General features: G+C 37.3%; 1 protein-coding gene across 6 annotated transcripts in view; it reads left to right on the forward strand.

The window, feature by feature from the left end:
• LOC141145285 (uncharacterized) overlaps positions 1-22,879 on the forward strand; it is a 577,610-nt gene that overhangs the window by 193,129 nt on the left and 361,602 nt on the right. For all 6 annotated transcript variants that reach the window (XM_073631839.1, XM_073631841.1, XM_073631840.1 and 3 more), the window contains exons 13-14: positions 3,420-3,609; positions 8,068-8,221. In XM_073631839.1, the coding sequence (XP_073487940.1) occupies positions 3,420-3,609; positions 8,068-8,221 (344 nt within the window). The remainder of the gene's footprint in view (positions 1-3,419; positions 3,610-8,067; positions 8,222-22,879) is intronic.

The following is a 22,879-nucleotide window of genomic DNA, read 5'->3' on the forward strand; positions in this document are numbered from 1 at the left end:
ATAAGCAAATAGACTTCCAAATGCTTATAATTGTAACTGTACATTTTTGCAGTCCACTCATTTTGTTTCCTTGCATAAACCTTTATATTTACAAATATAGATACTGTATTTCTTTATATTTATTTTGCATTTAAAAAATGATGACATCTAAATGGTTGCATTGTACATTTAAAAAAAAAAAAAAAACAAAAACAAAAAAACAGAAATGCTAAAGTGTTTATGCTTTATCATACAGCTAGAGTGCGATTTCAGAAGCTGCTGGACCTTCGAATAAATTCAGTCGCAGCATCATTTAAGGATGCCTTGTTTCTTAAAGGGCATCAGTGGCCCTTTTTTCTCATAGCCTATATATAGTAGCTTGTAGTGCTGAGCCATGCGATCTTGTGTCATAAGCGAATGTATTTTTTAAGCCTGCCTAAGTACATTCTGATATTTAATTTTTTTTCTTGCCATTTGTATCAACTTATTTTTTTTAAATATTGTATAATTATAATATTGTTTTTAGGTCCTTTTTGTTTCAACCTTTTTAACTCAAATTTGTATTATAGGTAAGTTTGAGTAGGTTTCTGTGAAAACATATACTGTAAACAAGAAAATCATAAATATGTGTGTATGGAAGTCTGTCTGTCTCTGTCTATCTATTTATATACACAAACACACATATAACTGATGCAGGTAGAACCTGTGTGTGTGTGTGTACGTATGTGTGTGTGTGTATGTGTGTGTGTGTATATATATATATATATATATATATATATATATATATATATATATATATATATAGACATAGACACACACATACATATATATATATATATATATATACAGACATAGACACACACATATACATATATATATATATATATATATATATATATATATATATATATATATATATGCATGTCTGTATGTGTTTGTATATGTGTGTTTATATAATACATACATACATATGTGTGTGTCTGCCTATATATATATATATATATATATATATATATATATATATATATATATATATATATATATACGCACACACACATAATACTACAATTTCCTGCTGTGCAATTCAGGGAAAGTGATTGCCTTCCAGGGATTGATGTTTTCTACATAAGCTGATACACACCTGGTAAAGGGAACAAAATGTTGCCTCATCTAAAACATTCAAGGCTTGACACTTGCAAAGCCAAAACCCTTGCTTTAGAGTGAGGGGGAAAAAAGCTGATTTACTGTGTGATTACATTTCCTTTATTGGGTAATGGCAGCACTCCCCGCTCCCCTTTCCCCCTTAGTGAGATTTTGTTTTACAGCCTGGAGGGTTTATCTTAGATTTTGAAAGGAGTCTCACTTGAAGTTGTTCATTAGATTGCGTCCGTATTTCAACACGTGTTGAAATTATTAAACGTTCCACTCATTTGCTCAAAGAGATGCAGATGTACTTGGAAGTTAACCCTTCTTTTCCCAAGTGGGACCTGCTGTGGAGTGCATTGCAGCACACACTACCACTTAAACCATATGCTATTTCATAAAGAAACTTCTGAGGGTAGTGTGATTATGTTAATGTATTGATTTTTTCATAAAAAGTATGATTTCCCAATTCTATTTACTTTTTATCTGTATTCTTATTTACTCGCTCTTTTTATAAACAGATCTTGTATTATTTGCATATTTTGTTTTTTATAATGACCCCTGAAAAATAGCGTGTTTAAGTGCAGTGCTGTTGCCCCATGATTAAGAAATAAAATAAAAGTGATGTGCTTTGTGCTTGAATATGTTACACATCGGTATTATCGTTTGTTAATTGTGCAAATAAACAAATTTAATGATTCAGAAATGAAACAAATTGAGCCAATTAATTGGTTGTGGCAGCTAGCATATAATTGTCCAAATGACTAGATAAATTAGTGTGAAAATACACCCCCCTTGCTACATTTGCCACAATCCTTGTATACACCTACGCAGTTTTAAATATTTATGTAAAGAAAGTATCTTATGGTGACAGTTTAGGCTTTCTAAAAAAGACCTATTTTCAGCGGTGTTGCTTTTTTGTTGTAGTAGTTTTCAGGTTTTTTATTTTGTGATTTCTTTAAAGGGTGACTGAATAGTATTTTTAGCATAGGTAATTAGCAAGGGATCTAAGAGGACATGAGAAAAGTTTTCCACCATTGACATTGATTCTGTTGCAGCTCTCCTCCATTGATATCATATCTAACCTTTTAAAATGTGATCAATGATGCCACATGATTAATCTTTAAGATACATAAAGTGTGCTTCTGTTCAGCGGCAGATGTTTCAGATATCCAGCTATATGATATCCACCTTTGCAAGACAGATGATGATAATTCACTGAGTTAAGATGCTTGTCTCACGCCTTCGGGCAAGTTCAGAGAAAAAAAAAAAAAGTAGGGCCTTTCGGATCAATATCAAAGTGTTTAGTTCATTTCTACTGCATGTTGATGGCTTAGACATTCTTTAAAATATGCAAATTTTAAACAACTGTGAATAACAAAAAATTGCAGCATAATGACATCAATATGAAGAAATACATATTTGTATCAAATATTTAAATCTGATAGAAAATCATACCAAATGTATGTGATAGATGGGTAGGTAGACAGACAGACATATTATTTTGTATTAATATAGTGCTAATTTATATATTCCACAGCTCTCTGAGATAAATATGTATTCATGTATGTATTGTGTATTTATGTATATAGTAATAGCATGCACATGCAATATTCATAGATAGACATATACATTCTTATTTTATTTCCTATGGACGATGTAAAATGTTATACCGTATATTTATTTTTTAATAAAGGCTGTGCTGAAGAAACAGGCAATATTTGTATTTGATAGGCAGCAAGCTTTTTATTCAAATTGTCTCCACATATCATTTTGGACGGCGGTCAACAAAGAACAAAGGGAAATGTCTTTGTCTTAAAATGGCTTTTTTGCAGAAAAAAAGACCTGCTAGTGTCTGCTCTATTTATTCTTGGGCTGGTTACTTAGCGCCATCTATTGGTTGACCTTGAAATTGCTAGCAATGCTTTGAAACAACCAAAGCAATAGGTCTAAATAAATTGACTAACAGTGCAAGCCATGAAGTACTATGTTTTAACTGTCATATATGTTTGCTATTAAGTTTAAAACTAATTCACAGCACTGTTGGTAAAGTTAGTATCAAGTTTAAACTTAAGTTTAATTGTGTGAGAAGTACATGTGTTTTAAAAGTTAATGTTGGTAGAGTAAGAGTTAAAGCATTGTCTGACCTAATAAAATACAGACTTTTTTGGTTATTAAGATCCGAACACTAAAAGTTGTCAAAAGGATTAATTTTAATAAAACCGAAAGAAAGCTAAAACCATGCCTTTTTCTTACTAGTCTTTGCTATGTTTTTTTTTTTTCTTGCTATCCTTTAGCACAAGAACTTGCCAGTCAAGAAGAAAAACTTCTTCTACTGGAATCCAGCTTGAAAGCAACTCAAGAGCAGCTAAGCGAACAAATAGCTGAAACCGTTCGCCAAGAACAGAACAGCAGAAAATACCAGACAGACCTGAAGATCCTTAAAGAACGACTCGCAGCTTCGGAGGAAGAAAATAGTGAATACAAGTGAGTGACCACTGACATATTTTAATGCAGGCTACATCACTATATTCTATCAGCCTAGCTGCTCTGAGCATGCTTGTGCATCATACATTAAACTAAGTTCATCTCTTTTTCAGTTTCCCCTCTAGAATTGCATGTTACTCTATATTTCATATTCATGCAGTTGCATGTGTAAATATTAGATTCCTAAGCATAGCATTAAAGGATCATGTTTCTCTTAGCGTGTTCCAGGAAACAAGGTGTCGGCATTCCTTTTAGAAGTCTTCTATGGCACCGCAGTGGGGGCAAAAGTCTTAATTTTCCAACACTGAAGAGTACAAAGGTTACATATGGCTCTTGTTGTCTCTTCTTCTTTGTTAGAGCAGCTGACTTGAAGCAAGATGGTACCAAATTATGCTGAATGCTCTGATTGCATTTCTTTCCTGTTACTTCACTTAAGGAAGGCTGCTTAAAATAGTCATCATATTGAACTGTATCTTTGATAAGAGCTCAGTATTTATGATAGAGGCCCCTGTTCACTCTATATGCTCCTGCAAAAAACAAAAAAATGCATTATTTGCCTTTCATTGCTTTGCTTTAACGTCAGACACGTGCCTGATTTTAAAGTCTAAAGGGTCTCAATATATTTAATGACCTGTTTACTAAATCCTCCTAAATTAGTGATCTATCACAATGGTCCTTATTATATATCAGGTTGTATTTTTACATCCAGAGAGAACATCTACAACATGTTTGTGTATTTTACATAATTGGGCCTCATTATGGTTAAACGGTTACATTAATAAGTTGTTGTGCCTTTATTTTTGTGTTGTGTACTTATTTGTCAGGTTTGCAAATCTGATTGCGTCCGCCCCTTTAATGGAATCATTTGTGTATCAGGCTATCCCCCTTTTCTAAGCTTTTCATATTGAGATTGAAAAATAATCTGATACCAAGACATAAGTGTAGCAAAAGTTTCAAATTGCCCTACCAAGTCTTCCCAAACTCAGTTGAAGGTTATCTGACTGAGCAGCGCTTGGATATTAGATTTTCCTAATTGAATTGAAAGTTTGGAGTGACGACTTGTGTAGTCATAATATGTGCTGGGGGTTGTTGTGGAGCACACAGTTTAGGTCTAGTGAATACAACTTAGATCATGCATTTTACAAAGCACTAAAAATAATCTCTGCCACTGCTCCTTAAAGTATCTGCAAAGTTTTGAAGCTGACCTCCTACTGTGTGAAAAGTGATACCCCATTCACAGGAGCCAAGGCCCTAAGTAGGCCTATAAACGTGTTTATTAATATGAATTGTTAATATTATTAAGCAAAATGAATCAACGATTGTTGGTTCCTTTTTTTTGCTTTTTTAAAAAATTTTTAAAGAAAAAAAATTTAATACTGAACGGTACAAAAGTAGTTATTTTTTACTTTTATTATTATTGTAATTGAAGGGCATTATTTATGATGCTAAGTGTAAAATATTCAAATGTGCAAAATATGTTTACACAGTAGGTAGCGTAATTGGCATACAAAATGTAAGTACATTCTTTAATATATATATATATATATATATATATATAATGGTAGTACTATGTTATAAATTATTAACAGTTCTAAAAATTTACTATGCCCCAAAAGTTGGTTTTCTGAGACAGTTATTAAATTAATTTAATTTCATTGCTATTTATGCTCTATAATAATATATAAATTGTTTAATTTAAGTCTTTTTGCAAAACTATTTAAAAAAAAACTAATAGTATCATTAGAAAACTTTTAGCATAATTAAAGGGTGAACTTATATATTTTTCTATTAGTGAATAAATTTTTTCTGTGTATGACAGATGGAAATGTGATGACTCAAATTCTGATATGACATAATTGCTTTTAATTTCTGTATTTTTATATATGTATATAAAATGAAGCCTCCGTTTTAATGAGCAGACAGCAAAAATATAGTCAGAAAAGCAAAAATCCCAGCTCAGACCTGTTCCATGTAAAATACTTGTCCAAAGCTTCCAGTGGGCGGCTGGAAATCGTAATAATTTGTTGCATCGATTTTTGTGCGGCTGTGCAGCTGAGGTCCCCAGTGAATAGATAGGAATAGACATTTTATTGATTTGCTTTTCATAGTTATATTTGCAAGGTTCCTTTGCAAAATAATTTAAACTTTTAAACTCTGAACTGAGGCATTATGAAAATATGATATTTCTGCCTAATCATATTACTACTTAAGGTAAAACTTTTGACCAGATCTCAAGTTAAAAGATTGATTTTCTTATGCATATTGTGCATGTGACAACTGCAGTTTAATTTGCTTGTATGCAGTGTGTACAGAGATTACATATAATCCTGCTGCACTATAGTGTCCCTTTTCACTGAATGTGCTCTTAAAAAAAAAAAAAAAAAAAAAAAAATATATATATATATATATATATATATATATATTAAAGATTTACGTGTGTGTATAAATATATATATTATTATAGTTGTTAGTTATTTTTAAACAATGATTAAAATAGTTAAATAAAGGTTGTTAATGTGTTTTAACTTAATATATTTCATAGTATTACATTTTAGAAATTTTAGAATAAGTAAGCGTTTACTTTGAGCTCATATTTAACAGGATTAAGTAAACTCTATTTGCCTCAGATAGCCTTATATAATCCAAGTATTTTTATGGGTACTTTATTCGTCCAGAGCTGCTTTATGCACACAAGATGCTCTTGAAATCTATAAACCGATGGGTAAAATCCAATTGATATGGTAAATTTCAAGATAGGGAGAAAATAGAAATAACCTCAATTCTTGCATCTAAGATTACATAATTAAAAAGTTTATAATATGCCATCTTGTTTGATAAAATGCTGTGTGAAAGTGTGTTACACCTTGTGTTTTTTTTTTTTTTAAGGTTTCTGTGGGTCAAATGCACATTCTGTTTGTTCTCCTAAAATAATGTGTAAAGTTCTGTTTACATGTTTTTAGCAATAAATTTGGGTAATGTTTGCAACTGTTTTGTGATCAGAATATTTCGATTTTTTTGGATTGCAATGAAATTTGTTGATTTGCTTTGAGAATTGGTGTAATTAGGTATCAAACTATTGCACACTGTTGGTAAAAAGACGTACTAGCAATGCCAAGCCTTCTTTTAAGGAACAGATTGCAAAAATGATTTATTGTGTACATAAACTAATCTGTATTTCCTTCTGGCAAGTTCCTGTTTTAAAAAACATTAGTCCTTATGTTCGACTCAAAATTGCATGTATAGACAATATATATTCATGACCTGTTTGCGGGCTTAGCATGGTAAGGTCTATTATGTATGGCGGGTGTGTGATGGAATTATTAGGAAATCTTCTCCAGATGTTTACAGCCATTGCCATTCAGAAATAAAAATAAATAAAACAAGAGTTAGTGTGTATGTTGGGATGCACATGCCAGTGTTGTGAAAGGTGCAGAGCATTGTCAGTGAATAGCATTTCTTTATAAACACCTCTTCTGTTCCCTTGTTGCAAAATTAACAGAATTTTGGTGATAAATGTAAGCTAAATTAACGCCTTTTAGATGGGGAAAACATTTAACTTACCTGTGTATGGAAATATGCCGGAAGCACATAGTACAAATATCAGGTTGCTGTCAGGAGCAATAAGCTAGCCATACAATGTGTGAGTTTCAGCTGGTACATCACTATGTGGGGTAGCTCTGTCACCCCCCTCCTGCCTGACTTCCTTCAATTGAAAAATCTATGGAGTCTGGCAGAAAATTGTCAGCTGATCAGTGACTGCATCCAGTCAGATGCAGCTGCTGTTCGGGTGTTCTGACAGTCGCTGTTTCAGCTGTCAGAATACAATAGCTCCGCAGGGGGCATTTGTCCTTTCACACTATTAGCATGGATGTAGGAATCTGTTAAGTCTAAAGCCCCGTACACACGATCAGATTTTCCGACGGGAAATGTTGGATGTGAGCTTGTTGGCGGTAAGTCCGACCTTGTGTATGCTCCATCAAGCAACTGTTTTGGACTTTCCGCCAACAAATGTTGGCTAACATGTTCTCAAATTTTCCGCCAACAAATGTGTGTTGTCGGACTTTCCGATCGTGTGTACACAAGTTCGTCGGACAAAGTACAAACACACATGCTCGGAATCGAGGACGAGCCAGAAGCTCTCGGTCTTGTAAAACTAGCGTTCATAATAGAGATATCACGTACATCTTGTATGTCACTACGTTCGTATGTTAACTACGTTCGTAATTGTTGGCCAACATTTGTGTGACCGTGTGTATGCAAGACAAGTTAGAGCCAACACCCTTCAAACAGAATTCCACGGTTTTGTTGTTGCAAAGTCCGATCGTGTGTACGAGGCTTTACGGTGTATGGCCAGCTTTATATATCAATTGGGCTTTCAAAAACTCCATCACCCAATATTGTGTCTCTTTTAGCAGATTTAAGTTGTTATTCTTTTCCTGTGTTTCTCTCATAATTTAGGAAAATGCTTGAAATTGTGAAAACTGAATTGACATCATTAAAAGATCAACACCAACTGGCAATTCAAGAGATGCTTAAGCTTCAGCAAGCCAATCACAAGTACGAAACAGAGATGGCTTCAGTGCGAGAAAATGCCCACAACCTACAGCAGCAGGTATGGAACTATTATATTCACTGGGGCATACGCTTATCAGTAATGATGTGATGTTCAGCTCTCATTTTACTGCAGTAAACAGACTGATGTGCCTGTAACCGGTACATTGTAAATGATCATTATTATAGGCTGAAACACCATTGATGAAGTTGTGGCCTATCCATTCATCAAGTATATAACCTTATTCTGTGGTGAATGCACTAGGGGCTACTAGATTTTAGGTTAAACCAGTAGGCTGTAGGCTGTCTGTTCACAGTGACCTCAGATGTATACCTTCAATCCTTAAGCCTCGGTTCACACTAGATGCGGTGCAAATTCACTGCGGATTGAACACTGCATCAAAATCGGTGTGTATGTTGGGTTAATGACACCCGTAATCAGTTTGCAAAACGTAGTGCGATTTGCAGAATCGGATCGCATGGGTGCTCACACATCCGATTCTGTTGCAGACAAAAAAGGGTCCTGCGCGAGTTTTGGTGCAAATGCTGTGCAATTTCAAATCCATGGCTCAAATCGCACCCCAGAGACTGCATGTAATTCGCACAGTATGTGCTGCGATTTCTGTGCGAATTACATGCGGTGTCCTGCACCATATCAGTGTGAACCAAAGCTTGGTGTAATTAGCTCCTAGTGAAATTAAACTTGGTTCAGCCTGTGTAATGGCTGCCTAAATACTATAGGCCATACATTTATGTAATCCTATATTTCACATGAGATAAGACTATGTTTTAAAGATTTTCTAAAGTTAGAATGTTTTTTACCCTAATGCATTACCATCATTAAGGTTAAAAATTCACTAACTGTCTGCTCCCCCCTCCCTCCCTAAATACTTACCTGACTGAGTCCTGTATCAATCCAATGCTGTGTTGTGCAGTACTGCTCTTTATTCCTGGTCTTACAGGACAGATTGATAGCAGCAAAAGCCATTGGCTCCTGCTGCTGTCAATCAAATTCAGTGAGGAGGAAGCAGGAGGCACATCCAAGCCTGCACGTCTGCTCCCATAGCAAGCAGTTTGCTATAGGGGCAGGCATAGAGGAGCGCCAGTGGGGGAGCCCAGAAGAGGAAGTTTAGGGTCACTCTGTGCAATACTAATGCACAGAGCTGGTAAATGTACATCTCTTTTGTATTTTAAGTAAAAACATTGGAACCTTTACAGTCACTTTAATTCAGATCCTGGCATAAATTCCTACATATAATACTGTTTGTTTGTTTTTTCATTTAGGGGTCAGTCAACCTAGAAATTGTATTTTTTGTTTCTCGATTGACGTCATCCCCCTTGACTTCTTGTATGATTTAAGACTCAGGTTACAGTACCTCCCTGCCATTGCTGCTGCCTCTATTCCTACCTTTGAGTGTTGGAGTTTACTTAATTTTTTAAGTACTGCAAAATGTAAGAAACTATTGATTTATATAATTTATTCTTTGGCAGCTACCAAAAATCTAGATATAAATTTGGTGTAGAATGATTCTTTAAAGGTTAACATTTTACTGCAAACTGCATTAATGTGGCACTGCACCCAGTGCCAGCTCCCTGCATAGGGAGTGGTGTTATACTTATTCTCTGGTGGCTTGTATCTTCTATCTTCACATTATTAAAGCAATACAACCTTCTTCAGACTATATAGCATTTAACACTTCCGGAGTGTTGGATGAATGTGTCCCATGTTGACCAACATGTTTCCTTCCACTGAAACCTATGGCACTGCTGTGTCCTTTACTGAGGTAGGTGACCCAAGGATGGAACCACAGTCTGCAACAGGGAAGACAAGCATCAGATATTCCCAGAGCTGTTGAATGCTAAAGAGTCTGACAGAGACTGCAGTTCTTCAACACAGAAGGCACGACCCACTGGAAAAGCAACTATATGACCTCTTTCTATGCAGGGAACTGTTTTTTAAGGCTTTTTTGGATGGTGACAACAGTGTTACTTTATAAGGACCAATATGTTCTGAAATTTATCCATCAACTAGATGCAAACTACAAAGACTGTAGATTTGAAACTTGGCTAAACATTTCTTCTGTCACACCACTTCGTCATCCATATGTCCTACCTCAGTCTTTCCTCTAACTTCCTCATTCTTCAGCAAACCTCAAACTTACAGGTAGGTCTCTCGGTTTCTGTCATTCTTGATGGCATCTTGAGACAAACCGCTAACTTAAAACACATGCATGTGGGCTGACTTACCTGACAATCACTTAGCTCCATTCAGCCAGTTTTTAAAACCAGACAGGTTCATCACTCTGCTCACCCTGCTCCTTCTTGTAACGATGTTTACAGTGTTAGGCCTCATGCACACTGGACATTCTTACAGCTTCTTCTAGGAGTCTGGCTTTTTTTCCTGCCTCTGTACTGACCTGCATGTTAGCCTATGTGTCCATGCACACATAGGCTTTTAGTAGCATTGAGTGGTAGGAGAGTTTAGAGGCAGAAAAAAAAAAAGAAAAAAACACTGCTGGGGTGTCCAGGAGCAGCAGAATTTTGGCATAAAAAAACTTGACACTTGTAAACCTGTCTAAATGCGCTTTAACGCTAGACGCCTTTAGCGCTTGAGCGTTAATTAATTTCAATGGCCAGAATAAATTATTTATTCTGGCCAATTAAATTAATTTACACCCAAGTACTTGATGCCTGTAAACATGCCCAAACTCTTGTAAAAGCGTTTTAAACTTTTACAAGCTTCAGGCGTTCTTTTTCTGCAAAAATTCTACTACCAAGAGGAAGGCTTCTAGGAGAGTTAAGAAAAAAAAGTCCTGTGTGCATGAGGCCTTAAAGTATATGTAAACCCAATCAATAAATTCTCTTGGAAGATTTACCATGTTAATATAATTTCAAACAGCAGATTTTACTAAAATAATACCCGATGATTCTGCCATGAAGGTCTTTGTTCAGGCACTTCCTTTTTATAAGGTCACAACACTCTTCTTGTTTCCCAGTTGAGCTCCTGTGTTGCCACCTTGTCACATGGACTTACGATGGAAACAAGTACCTGTTTTACCACACATTTTATGGGAATGGGGCACTGTTGTCACCAATAAAAAATTTGCCTTGAAAAATATAATACAAACAAATAATGATTCGGACACTTATATTAGCTAGCTTTAAAAATGCAATTTTTTTATTTTATTTTATTTAAATACATATTTGGGTTTGTGCTAGGATGTAGCATTAAAAGTAGATATTTTTGATCAAAATGGTTTAATAAAAAATTGCCTAAATTATATCAGACTGGCTGAGGAAAGTTTGAATGTTAGAGAGTTAAACATTTGTAAAAAGAAAAAAAAATCGAAAAAGCACCTCCTGCAAATGAAGAGAGTTTAAACTCACGTTTCCCATGTACCATTCCTTTGGTCTGCTTTCTCTTGCAAAGCCATTGCCTCTTTATATCCAAGACTCTTTCGGGTATGTAAGATGCTTGGTCCACAACTGTGCACTGTGGTTTCCTACCGCCAACCCCTACTACAGGACACAGTAGTGACGTAGGGGAATTCAGGAATCTTACCCAAAAGTGTTGGATGCGAAGATAAAATATGACTGGTCGTGCCAAAAATGCCAAGCTGAGATAGGCCAAGGAAGATTGTAGCCACAAGTGCCAGAGGAATCGTTCAGGATACAAAGAAAAACTCACTGGTAACCAAAGGAGAAATACAGGCTGCTCTAGAAAAAGTGGTGTGGTTGTTGCTAAGTAGCACAATATGGCGATACTAAAATGAGCTTCATGGTCGAGTTGCCAGAAAGGTATTGTGGGGCATATTGCAATCTGGCTTTTTTGTGGCATTGGCACAGTAAAGGCTACTTTTTGGCAACTCAACCATGGAGCTCTTTTTTGTTCAAGTATCATCATATTATGCTCCTTAAAAACAACCACACCGCCTTTTTCCAGAGCAGCTTCTATTTCTCTTGGATTCCTGTGGATTTTTCTTTGTGAACGATTCCTCTGGCAGTTGTGGCTGCAATCTTTCTTGGCCTACCTGAACTTGGCTTGGTATCAAGAGATCCCTGACTATTCAACTTCTTAATAACTGATTGAACAGTACTGGCATATTCAAGGCTTTTGGTATGTTTTTATATCCTTTTCCATCTTTATGAAGTTCCATTACCTTGTTATGTAGGTTTTTTGACAGTTCCTTTCTGCTTCCCATGGCTCAGTATCTAGCCTGCTCAGTGCATCCACGTAAGAGCTGACAAACTCATTGACTATTTATACACAGACACTAATTGCAATTTAAAAGGCCACAGATATGGGAAATTAACCTTTAATTGCCATTTTAACCTGTGTGTGTGTCACCTTGTGTGTCTTTCCCTGGGCCAAACATTCCAGGGTATGGAATTTTTTGATCAGGGCCATTTGGGTGAATTTTGTTATCCTTCATTTAAAAAAGAGCCAAACAGCTATGTGATATTAAATAGCCTCATATGATCACTATCCTTAAATAAAAGAACACATTTTTTTTTGGCATGATCAGTCATATTTTCAATATCAATGCCAAAATTTCAAGATTTCTGCCCCAGAGTCTGCAAACATTTTAGCACAATTCTGTATATGTACAGTATATCAGGTACTTGAGAATGCTCTGGGTTTATACTGTAAATTACATACTTGAAGTCACGTAGGATTGATTTGGTAAGTGAAGTCTAGAATACACTCTTTTAGGGCCTTTGCCTTTTCTCATGGGCACTTTACAATGATTTGTGGTATGTTGCTTCTTGCCCTTTTTGTCTAGCTGTATTGCCTTTTTTAAGACCTTTCAAGCATGTTTTAAGATCAGAGGGTGTTTCTACTGCATGCCATACATGTAACAATAGATTATTCATACACTTGATCATGGTAAACAGTTTATTGCTTGAAAACAGTTGTTTAACAAATCAAAGAAAAAGTCTCTTTGAATGCAAATGTGTTTTTTTTTCAAATTGGAAGTTTTTTTTTTTTCCCTTTTTTCCAAAGAAAATGGCTGTCTGTGGCTCTAAAGAAGGTGCTAGTGCACTTGAAAATAAAACCTCTTTTTTTAAATCTATCATTATATAATAAATGTATAATTTCTTGTATAGCTAACATTGGTGTTTTACTTAAATAAAGAACTTCTTCCCATTTTGGTCTCTTTCTCCTTATAACCTCCTTCTTTTGCTGGGTTATGCTCAAAAACATATGCACACACCCAGCAAATCCAGAATTTTCCTGCTGTGATCTGCTGCACGCCGGGTCCTGTGCTGTCATCTATGTCTACATTTTCAGGAGCTGGCTGTCTCCTCTAGGTGCCAGGGAACTGGTCCCCTGATGATTCGTCCCCAGGGTCTGCCCACCCTTCAACCACTGCCTCTACACCGAAGCCCTGTGGAATATCTGACATGGACATTCCAGCAGTACAGATCATTCTCCCCTAGGCCACAGCTATTAATTAAAAAATAGGTAAATAAACAAAACAAAAAAAGTGAATTGCAAAAAGGTGGGAGGGTTACAAAGACAAGAAGTGCTTTTTTGGAGTGAATGTCCACTTTAAGGGCTTATTTATTGCAGATACCTCTCTCCACTGGATACTGCAATTTATTACAAGCTTTTTAGGCTGTGGTGTGGAGCCTGCTGTGTCCTCTGCTTTTTATTGCGGAGAGAACATTATGACTTCGTCACATGACTTTGATAGGTCTCCCTACTTGGTTCTTCTCTCTTCTTTTTTGTGTGTTGTCCATTCATTGTTTTGAATGGTGCTTTGTTTGCTTTACAATTCTGGATCAAGCAGGGGCATAATGCCCATTTGTACACTACAGTGGCATGGCAGTGGTAAGGCCATATTACTGCTTTATAAATGGAGCCCTAGGTGTCTGATGGTGTATACAGGAACCTTTAGCAAATAGCAGTTTATTTATAAAGATTAGGGGACTATAAACACTAAATGTGGTGGGAATGCATTGAACAGCTATTCAGTGCAGTCCCACCACAAGACAAGGCAAAATGCCCTGTTTCCTACCTGGCCAGTTCACATCACCATATTGCAGTGGTGCATGCAGTACTTTTTTTCAGTGTAGTGCAATGCAAGGCAATCTATTGGCTGCAGCCAATAGAACTTAATGCCAGTATGTGAGATTTCAACAGTTTGTTTAAAAACAAACAAACAAAAAAAAAAAGTACACAATGTAATGCACCACAAACGGTGTATCAGCATTGCTGTCATCCAGCCGCACATTAGCAGCTGTGTTCTCATACAACTGCTGGTGTGAACCAGCCTTGAATGAAATGTGCATTAGTGGTGTTTCCAGTAGTAACCAGCTTATTCCATTTAAAGCAGTTTTGTTTATAATATGCAATTGTTTCATGACCTGTTTTTATCAGTGAAGCCATACCTTTGTTTTCTCTTAGTCCACATATTCATGTTGAATTTTGTGGTTTTACAGAACACAGGCAAATGGTATCTTCGCTGTATACCTTTTTATTATACTACAGGGTCAGTGTGCTGTATGCATGCGTTCATTGTATATTTTCTACCTCTGCACAATGTGATAAAGGTCCGAGCAACACTTTTTTTCTCTAGCATGTTAAAAAAAAATGATCATGGTTTACCTGATCTTCATATTTACTTGTAGACTACTATTGATATTTTTTATTTTTATATTGATTATTTTGTCTTCATTTAAATGTATTTTACTTACAAATGTTTTGTTCAGTTTTATTGCAATTTTTTTTTTTTTTTTTGCTTTTGTAGTTAACCTATATCCTATTTTTAACACTGTGCATTCGAAGGCTCAAGGAGCAGTAATAATAGGAAGACTTGGAGCTGGAGTGATGAATATTTATTGCACTATATAGTGATTGAACAAAAAAGGTCATTACGCACTACCAGTTTCTACTCCCCTGGAATACAAATTGAGAACAACTTTGCAAGGAGGATTTAAGTTAATTTTGCCATTACATGGAGAAATTCTGAAATGATTGAAGTAGCAAAAAAAATGGCATGCATTATTCTGTAACTAGAAATGCTTTATTTAAAAAATGCAGAAACAATTAGGAGAGAAAAGAGATTGAACCATGCAAGGAAAGTATAAATAAGTCTGAATTAAGATTGATTTCAACATAATGCTGTGCAGGAATTCCTGTCTATTGATTCGTTTTAAAGGCTGTGCACAGAACCTAAAAAGATAAAGTAAGCAGGGTCAGATAATCAAACTGTTTTTTAATAGTAAAAACAGCAACTGCCACTGTACACTATTAAAATAAATCCATAATACAAATTGCTTTCGAGAAAAAGTGGATGAGGAGCTGATCGTCCTATTGAACCTTTCTACTGTTCAGTGACCACACTGGGTAAAGGATAGGTAGGGATGCCTGTAAGATCGATACTAAGTAAGATGTAACAAGGAATCATTCAGAACATTAAAGACTTATAACAAGGGAGGATAACAGTGGTGATGTCTTTTCTCTACGTCACAAATCGAGACATATTAACTCCTCCAAGCAGCTTCTACTCTTCTTTTCTTTTTCTGCCTCTGGCAAGTTTTTCATGTTCTCTTTCCATGTGTTTTATTGAATTGTTCATCTGTTCAAAAGATTGTTTAAGGGGAACCAATAACCAATAGTCTGTGGTTTAATCTGTTCATTTGGTTTAGGCTTCCTTTGCATTTTTAAAGCTGAACTCCAGACAGACATCTAAACGTAAAGATGAAACTTACATAAGGAAGCTGTTTTCCTGCCAATGGTTCTGCAGTTCCATTTACTCCTGAGATGAACACAGTCCTGTCACACAGCACTTCCAGGAGAATGATCCCAGATTCTTTGTTACAATTAGGTTACTCTTTTCTTCACCCCCAGCCCGCTGATTGAAAATAAAAAAGACTGATAAGATCACACCAATGCTTACTCTATTCACTCCTGCTTTCAGCAGGTTCATTGCCAGGCACCAAATCTGATTGGCTACCAGTGTTGCTCTCCCTCACCCATTCTGAATGCTGAGTGTAGTGTAGGGGGATTGCAAGAGGCTGCTACCAAGTAAAAGTAGTTGAGTTCAACAAATAAATTTTGATTTATTAATAAATACACAGCTGGGTTAAAGTAATGTGATGTGTGATGTCTGCGTATTCCTTCCCCCCGTTACTGACTTCTGTGTGTCTGATGACGCTGAAGAGATGTAGAAAGCAGGGAAAGGCAACAGCAAAGTGGAACTCCAAATACATTTTTTATGGATAGAGCAGAATTGGTTAAACACTGTATTTTTATATATATTTTTTTAAATTATTTTTTATAAATTTTTTGTTGACGTTTCTGTTTTTGTCTCTGGGAAGAATGCCTCTTATGTCCTGTTCTGATGAGAACATAGGACACAAATAGCAGCAACAATATGACAACAGTTCTGTTTTACCTCATTATATTAAAAAAAATAGCAAAAGTTGAGCCTTAAAGTCCCGCTCTGGGATACCTGTAAGCTGTGATCACGTGACATACCCACCCCGAGTATTCTCTTCTGTTATAGGGTCTTTCTTCAGGTGTCCATATCACTTCCTGTGGGGCGTGAATACTTACCATTGGATGGCTGCTGACGGTGTCCTCTCAGGAGAGAGAAGGGGATAATGGCAGGGGACTGATGGTCTCAGGGTGCTATGGCATCAATGGCTCCCCACAACAGAACTGCTTGCAGTGAGGGACCTGGATGGGGGTTACTTAGGTGTGTATTTCTGCCTTTACCAGGAAAAGGTGGTAAGAACACCGGGACAACTTAGAAAGGAATGATAGAAGATACTGTAAAACAGTAGCTTTTACCTTGAGTGGGGCTTTAAAGCTAAATTTTGAATATATTCCACAAATGGTATAAGTCCACTTTGGTGCACCAAATAACTTTTCAAGACAGATGATACCTTGTAAAAGAAGGGGTGATTTCATTATCAATGGTGACATTGCAGATAGCAGAGCTGTAGGAGGACCAGATAGCTCCACCCTTTACAGACTGCGGAGAACTACAGGGAGGGTGGATACATAGTTACATAGTAGGTGAGGTTGAAAAAAGACACAAGTCCATCAAGTCCATCCTATGTGTGTGATTAAATGTCAGTATTACATTGTATATCCCTGTATGTTGCGGTCGTTCAGGTGCTTTTTTAATTATTTTTTGAAACTTTCGATGCCCCCCTCTGAGACCACCATCTGTGGAAGGGAATTCCACATCCTTGCCGCTCTTACAGTAAAGAACCCTCAATGCAGTTTAAGGTTAAACCTCTTTTCTTCTAATTTTAATGAGTGACCACGTGTCTTATTAAACTCCCTTCTGCGAAAAAGTTGTATCCCTATTGTGGGGTCACCAGTATGGTATTTGTAAATTGAAATCATATCCCCTCTCAAATGTCTCTTCTCCAGGGAGAATAAGTTCAGTGCTCGCAACCTTTCTTCAAACTAATATCCTCCAGACCCTTTATTAGCTTTGTTGCCCTTCTTTGTACTCGCTCCATTTCCAGTACATCCCTCCTGAGGACTGGTGCCCAGAACTGGACAGCATACTCCAGGTGAGGCCGGACCAAAGTCTTGTAGAGTGGGAGAATTATCGCTTTATCTCTGGAGTTAATCCCCTTTTTTAATGCATTCCAATATTCTGTTTGCTTTGTTAGCAGCAGCCTGGCATTGCATGCCATTGCTGAGCCTATCATCTACTAGGACCCCCAGGTCCTTTTCCATCCTAGATACCCCCAGAGGTTCACCCCCTAGTGAGTAGATTGCATTCATATTTTTGCCACCCAAATGCATTATTTTACTTTTTTCTACATTAAACCTCATTTGCCATGTAGTTGTCCACCCCATTTGTTCAGATCTTCATGCAAGGTTTCCACATCCTGCTGAGAAGTTATTGCCCTACTTAGCTTAGAGTCGTCCGAAAATACAGAGATTGAGCTATTTACCCTATCCTCCAGGTCGTTTATAAACAAATTAAACAGGATTGGTCCCAGCACAAAACCCTGGGGGACCCTACTTCCCACCCCTGACTATTCGGAGACCATCCATCCTGCAGAAGAGAGTGAGGCCATGACTGGACTTTACTGGAGCTAACATGCAGATGTTTTTTCATGCTGGATTGCTACACAGACTGAGGAGAAATATAGAAAGAACACAAAGATTTAAATAATCATACATGTGGCTCTTGCATTTAGACTATATATTTGCCTAGATTCCAGCTTTTACCAAATCTGGTAAGTCCAGAGTGAAATTTACATAGGGAATGCAGAAGATGGGCTTAATTCACAAAGCCAACACAGCCAACATATCCATGTTTTCTAAAAAGTAACAGTTATTGTTTGTCGAGTCCAATGAAATTTGAAAATTACAGTCAAATGGCATACAATGGAGTGCCTGAGGCTGGTGTTAAAGTTTAGTAAATCAAGCCTCGTGCGTTGACTAGACACTGGGACAGTCAACTCTGGTGGTAATCACTTTGCATTAAAATTAGATATAATTTACAAAAGCATGTTTATTACTGTGATCATAATGCAGTTCATAATGAAGTTTTTAAGTGGCAGCTATGAGGAAACAATATTTCCACATTTTGTGGAGAATGAGACATGATTTCAACCATGACTGTGGCAGGTTGAACTCAAGGTCTCCTCAGCCTCCTCTTACATATACTACACTAGCTGGTAATGCAACGTTTGGTAGGTCAAGCTGTCATTTTTTTGTTCGATTATAACGTAGCTCAGCACAAGATAGTATCTCTTTAAATATTGACATTTGAAATTTTTTATTTAACAGAGGTCAGATCTATTGGAAACATACTATATATTGTCAAAAGTATTGGGACACCTGCCTTTACATGACATCCCAGTCTTAGCCTGTAGGGTTCAATGTAGAGGTGGCCCACCCTTTGCAGCTATAACAACTTCACCTCTTCTGGGAAGGCTGTCCACGTGGTTTAGGAGTGTTTCTATGGGAATGTTTGACCATTATTCCAGAAGTGCATTTGTGAGGTCAGGCACTGATGTTGAACGAGAAGGTCTGGCTCACAGTCTCTGCTCTAATTCAACCCAAAGTTGTTCTATATGGTTCAGGCCAGGACTCTGTGCAGGCCAGTCAAGTTCCTCCACCCTAAACTTACTCACCCATGTCTTTGTTGACCTTGCTTTGTGCACTGGTCCAAATCATTTGGTGGAGAGGGGATTATAGCGTGTGGGGTTGTTTTTCATGGGTTGGGCTTGGCCCCTTAGTTCAAAGTGAAGGGAACTCTTAAGGAGTTACATTTTGGACAATTTCATGCTCCCAATTTTGTGGGAACGGTTTGCTGATGTCCTTTCCTGTTCCAACAGGACTGCGCACCAATACACAAACAAGCTCCTTAAAGACATGGATGAAAGAGTTTGGGGTGGATGAACTTGACTGGCCTGCACCGAGTCCTGACCTCAACTCAATAGAATACCTTTGGGATGAATTAGAACAGAGACTGCAAGCCAGGCCTTCTCGTCTAACATTAGTGCTCAGCTCACAAATGTGCTTCTGGAAGAATGGTCAAACATTCCCATAGACACACTCCTAAACCTTGTGGACAGCCTTCCCAGAAGGATTAAAGCTGTTATAGCTGCAAAGGGTGGGGCCAACTCAATATTGAGCCCTATGGACTAAGACTGGGATGCCATTAAAGTTCATGTGCATGTAAAGTCAGCCGTCCCAATACTTTTGACAATATAGTGTGCATCCAAGGCAATGCTTATCCGCCTAGACATAAAATTCAAGGAAGTTGTAGCCTCTAAACTCCATTGACTTAGATAAGTAGAGCTTGTACTACCTTGTGTACCACTGATGAAACAAAAAATGAGGCGTTATGCCCCGTACACACGATCAGACTTTCCGCCAACAAAACCCTGGATTTTTGTTCGAAGGATGTTGGCTCAAACTTGTCTTGCATACACACGGTCACACAAATGTTGGCCAACAAATATGAACGTGGTGACGTACGACGAGCCGCAAAATTCGATCGTGTGTACAGGGCATTAGAGTTTGCTTCTTTCTTGGGTATATATAGACTAACATCAAGCAACTCCAACAATGCTGTTTGTGCTGTCTATGACCACAGGCAACAAAATGGTTGTTATAAGAGAGGGAGTGAAAAACCAAGCCAAGGTTTTGGCCCCAGAACAGGCTGCTTTACTGCAGTTTCACCACTTGGCATAAAGAATTTCTTGTATAGCCAGCATTGTAGAGAGCTTTTTATTACTTTCTGCCACAGATAGGCTAAGTAAAAAGAAACGGAAAGCAAGGAAAAAAATATGCAGTTTGTTACATTTCTTCCCAGCAGAATTGTACAGGTACTCCATCCGGTCTACCTGAAAGAATTGTGGAGCTTTGAATTGATTTTCCCTATCAGTTAAAGCTGGCCATAAACTGTTGATAACCACAGAAAGCACCAATCAGTGGCTGCAGCTGCTGTTTGACAACAGTTTTCCAGCAAGTTCTTTCCACAGAAGTCAGTCAAACAGTTGAATTTTGTTGAGCGATGATGGCCACAAACTGCCGAACTGAATTTGAACTTGAATTTCAGTCAGTGTATGGTCAGCTTAGTAGTGCAAACTTTCTAAATGCCTATGGTCAGACTGTGCTCATTGGCCCACTAGTACATTCTACTTGGAATATATGGCCAGGGACAATAGACACTCCAACTTATGTGTTATGTTCACTTTGTCATAACTAGATCAGAGTCAGGAACGATTATTCTACGTGGTTTCTGGACAGCAGGGATAACATAATATAAGACCATAGCACTTCTCCATTAACGTGGAGAACTCTGCTTTTAGTGGCATTGCTCTTTTTTTTTCTTGCAAATGTCTGGGATTACTTTATTACCACTGTTGCTGTGTGTGCAGTAAATCATTGACAAATATCTAATTTAATCTCTTTGAAAAATATTCATCACACAAAAAATATGCTTGGGTAGTAAACTCATCTGGGTTAAGGCAAACCTTTGACTACAATTTGCCATAATTTAGATTTAATTTTAAGTAGAAGGAATGTGTATTTTAATCCTGTAATTTCACATTCCTGTTCTAATCATGCTTTAGATAACCGAAGCCCAGGGCCACAAAGTAATTATGTGTGATCATGATAGACACAAATCTGTTAATTATACAGTAGCAAGCACATATGCAACTCGCAGTTATACCTTTTTTTTGTCATTTTATATTGGCCTTAGAATAATGTTCTTATTAATCCCAAGAGACACTTTGTGATACCGTGTCAGGCAACACACTGTTTTGGAGTAGGCGATATTCAGAATTCTACTTGAGCATTCCCCGAATGCTAGATCCATATATAACTGCCACAACATGTTAACGAAAGCTGTAAACTCAATGCAAGATTAGCAGTTACTGTACTGTAGTTAATTCAGCTTATAGCTATAAACATATTTAAATGTATTTCATATTTTATATCCGTACAGGACCCAGGCATAATATTCCCTGGGTTACAGACTTGTACCTTCAGGTGTTTGGACATTGGCAAAGCTGTTCTAAAGTGATGGCTCTTCTCATTTGTGGGGAAATCACTCTTAGCTTAACTAGTTTATTATTGTATCTTTGAATTCTCCAATCAACCCACAATCAACGTATTCATGGCCTTCTATTAAAACACTAGAAGCAGTTTATCCTAATAGGTGCAGTCTTGGTAAAACCTTGGGAGCTGTACAAGGACCCCAGGCCATGGGGACAGCCTTCAGTGTTGCTTTGGGCACTTGATACTGCATGGATGCTCACCTTAGCACTTAGTGCAACATGTTGTATTCAGCCACAGGGTGTTATATAGGTCCAGGGCAGTAGGCTATGACTAAGGCTCACGCCGAAAGGCATCAGATGTTTGCTTATATGCTCATATGTAGCCAATCAATTTTTGCACCAAGGACTCTTATATACCAGCGGTGTAGTCTATCGCTATGGGACCCAGACCCTGAAGCCCTCTTCAGGGGTATGCCCACCATGACAGGTGAGGCCTGGACTTATATAAGGGGATTTAAGGAACTTTGAACATGGCACGGTTGTTGATGTCAGACGGGCTGGTCTCAGTATTTAAAAAAAATGCTGATCTACTGGTATTTTCACATACAACTATCCCTAGGGTTTACAGAGAATGGTCCAAAAAAGAAAAAATATCCAATGAGCAGAAGATGATGTTGTTGATGTCAGAGGAGAATGGGCAGACTGGTTCCAGATAATAGAAAGGGAACGGTAAAAAAAAACAAAAAAAAACACTTGTTACAACCAAGGTATGCAGAATACCATCACTGAATGCACAATGCTCAGAACAAAGCTCAGATTATCTCAAACGTGTTTCTTGAACATGACAATGAGTTCACTGGCCTCCACAGTCATCAGATCTCAATCCGATAGAGCACCTTTGGAATGTGGTGGAACAGGAGATTCGCATCATGGATGTGCAATCAACAAATCTGCACCTTGTTGATTGTATGCCACAAAGAATTAAAGGATAAGTTCACCTTGTTTTTTTTCTTAATTGAAGCTCCCCTATGAGGGTAGATGATGCAGGGTGTGTGCTAATGAGATATCAGCTGGTCAACTCCTTCCTGTGTCATGACCTAAAGTCTGTCCAGGAAGTAAGGCGGAAGTAATCGAGCAGTGTTTTGAAACATCCATAAAGACCATGTGGTAAGCGTATGTAGAAAAAATGGAAACTATTTGGTTTTTCCAAAAGTAGTAC

Source organism: Aquarana catesbeiana, linkage group LG05, assembly GCF_042186555.1.
Source record: "Aquarana catesbeiana isolate 2022-GZ linkage group LG05, ASM4218655v1, whole genome shotgun sequence".
In the NCBI taxonomy this organism is placed as follows: Eukaryota; Metazoa; Chordata; class Amphibia; order Anura; family Ranidae; genus Aquarana; species Aquarana catesbeiana.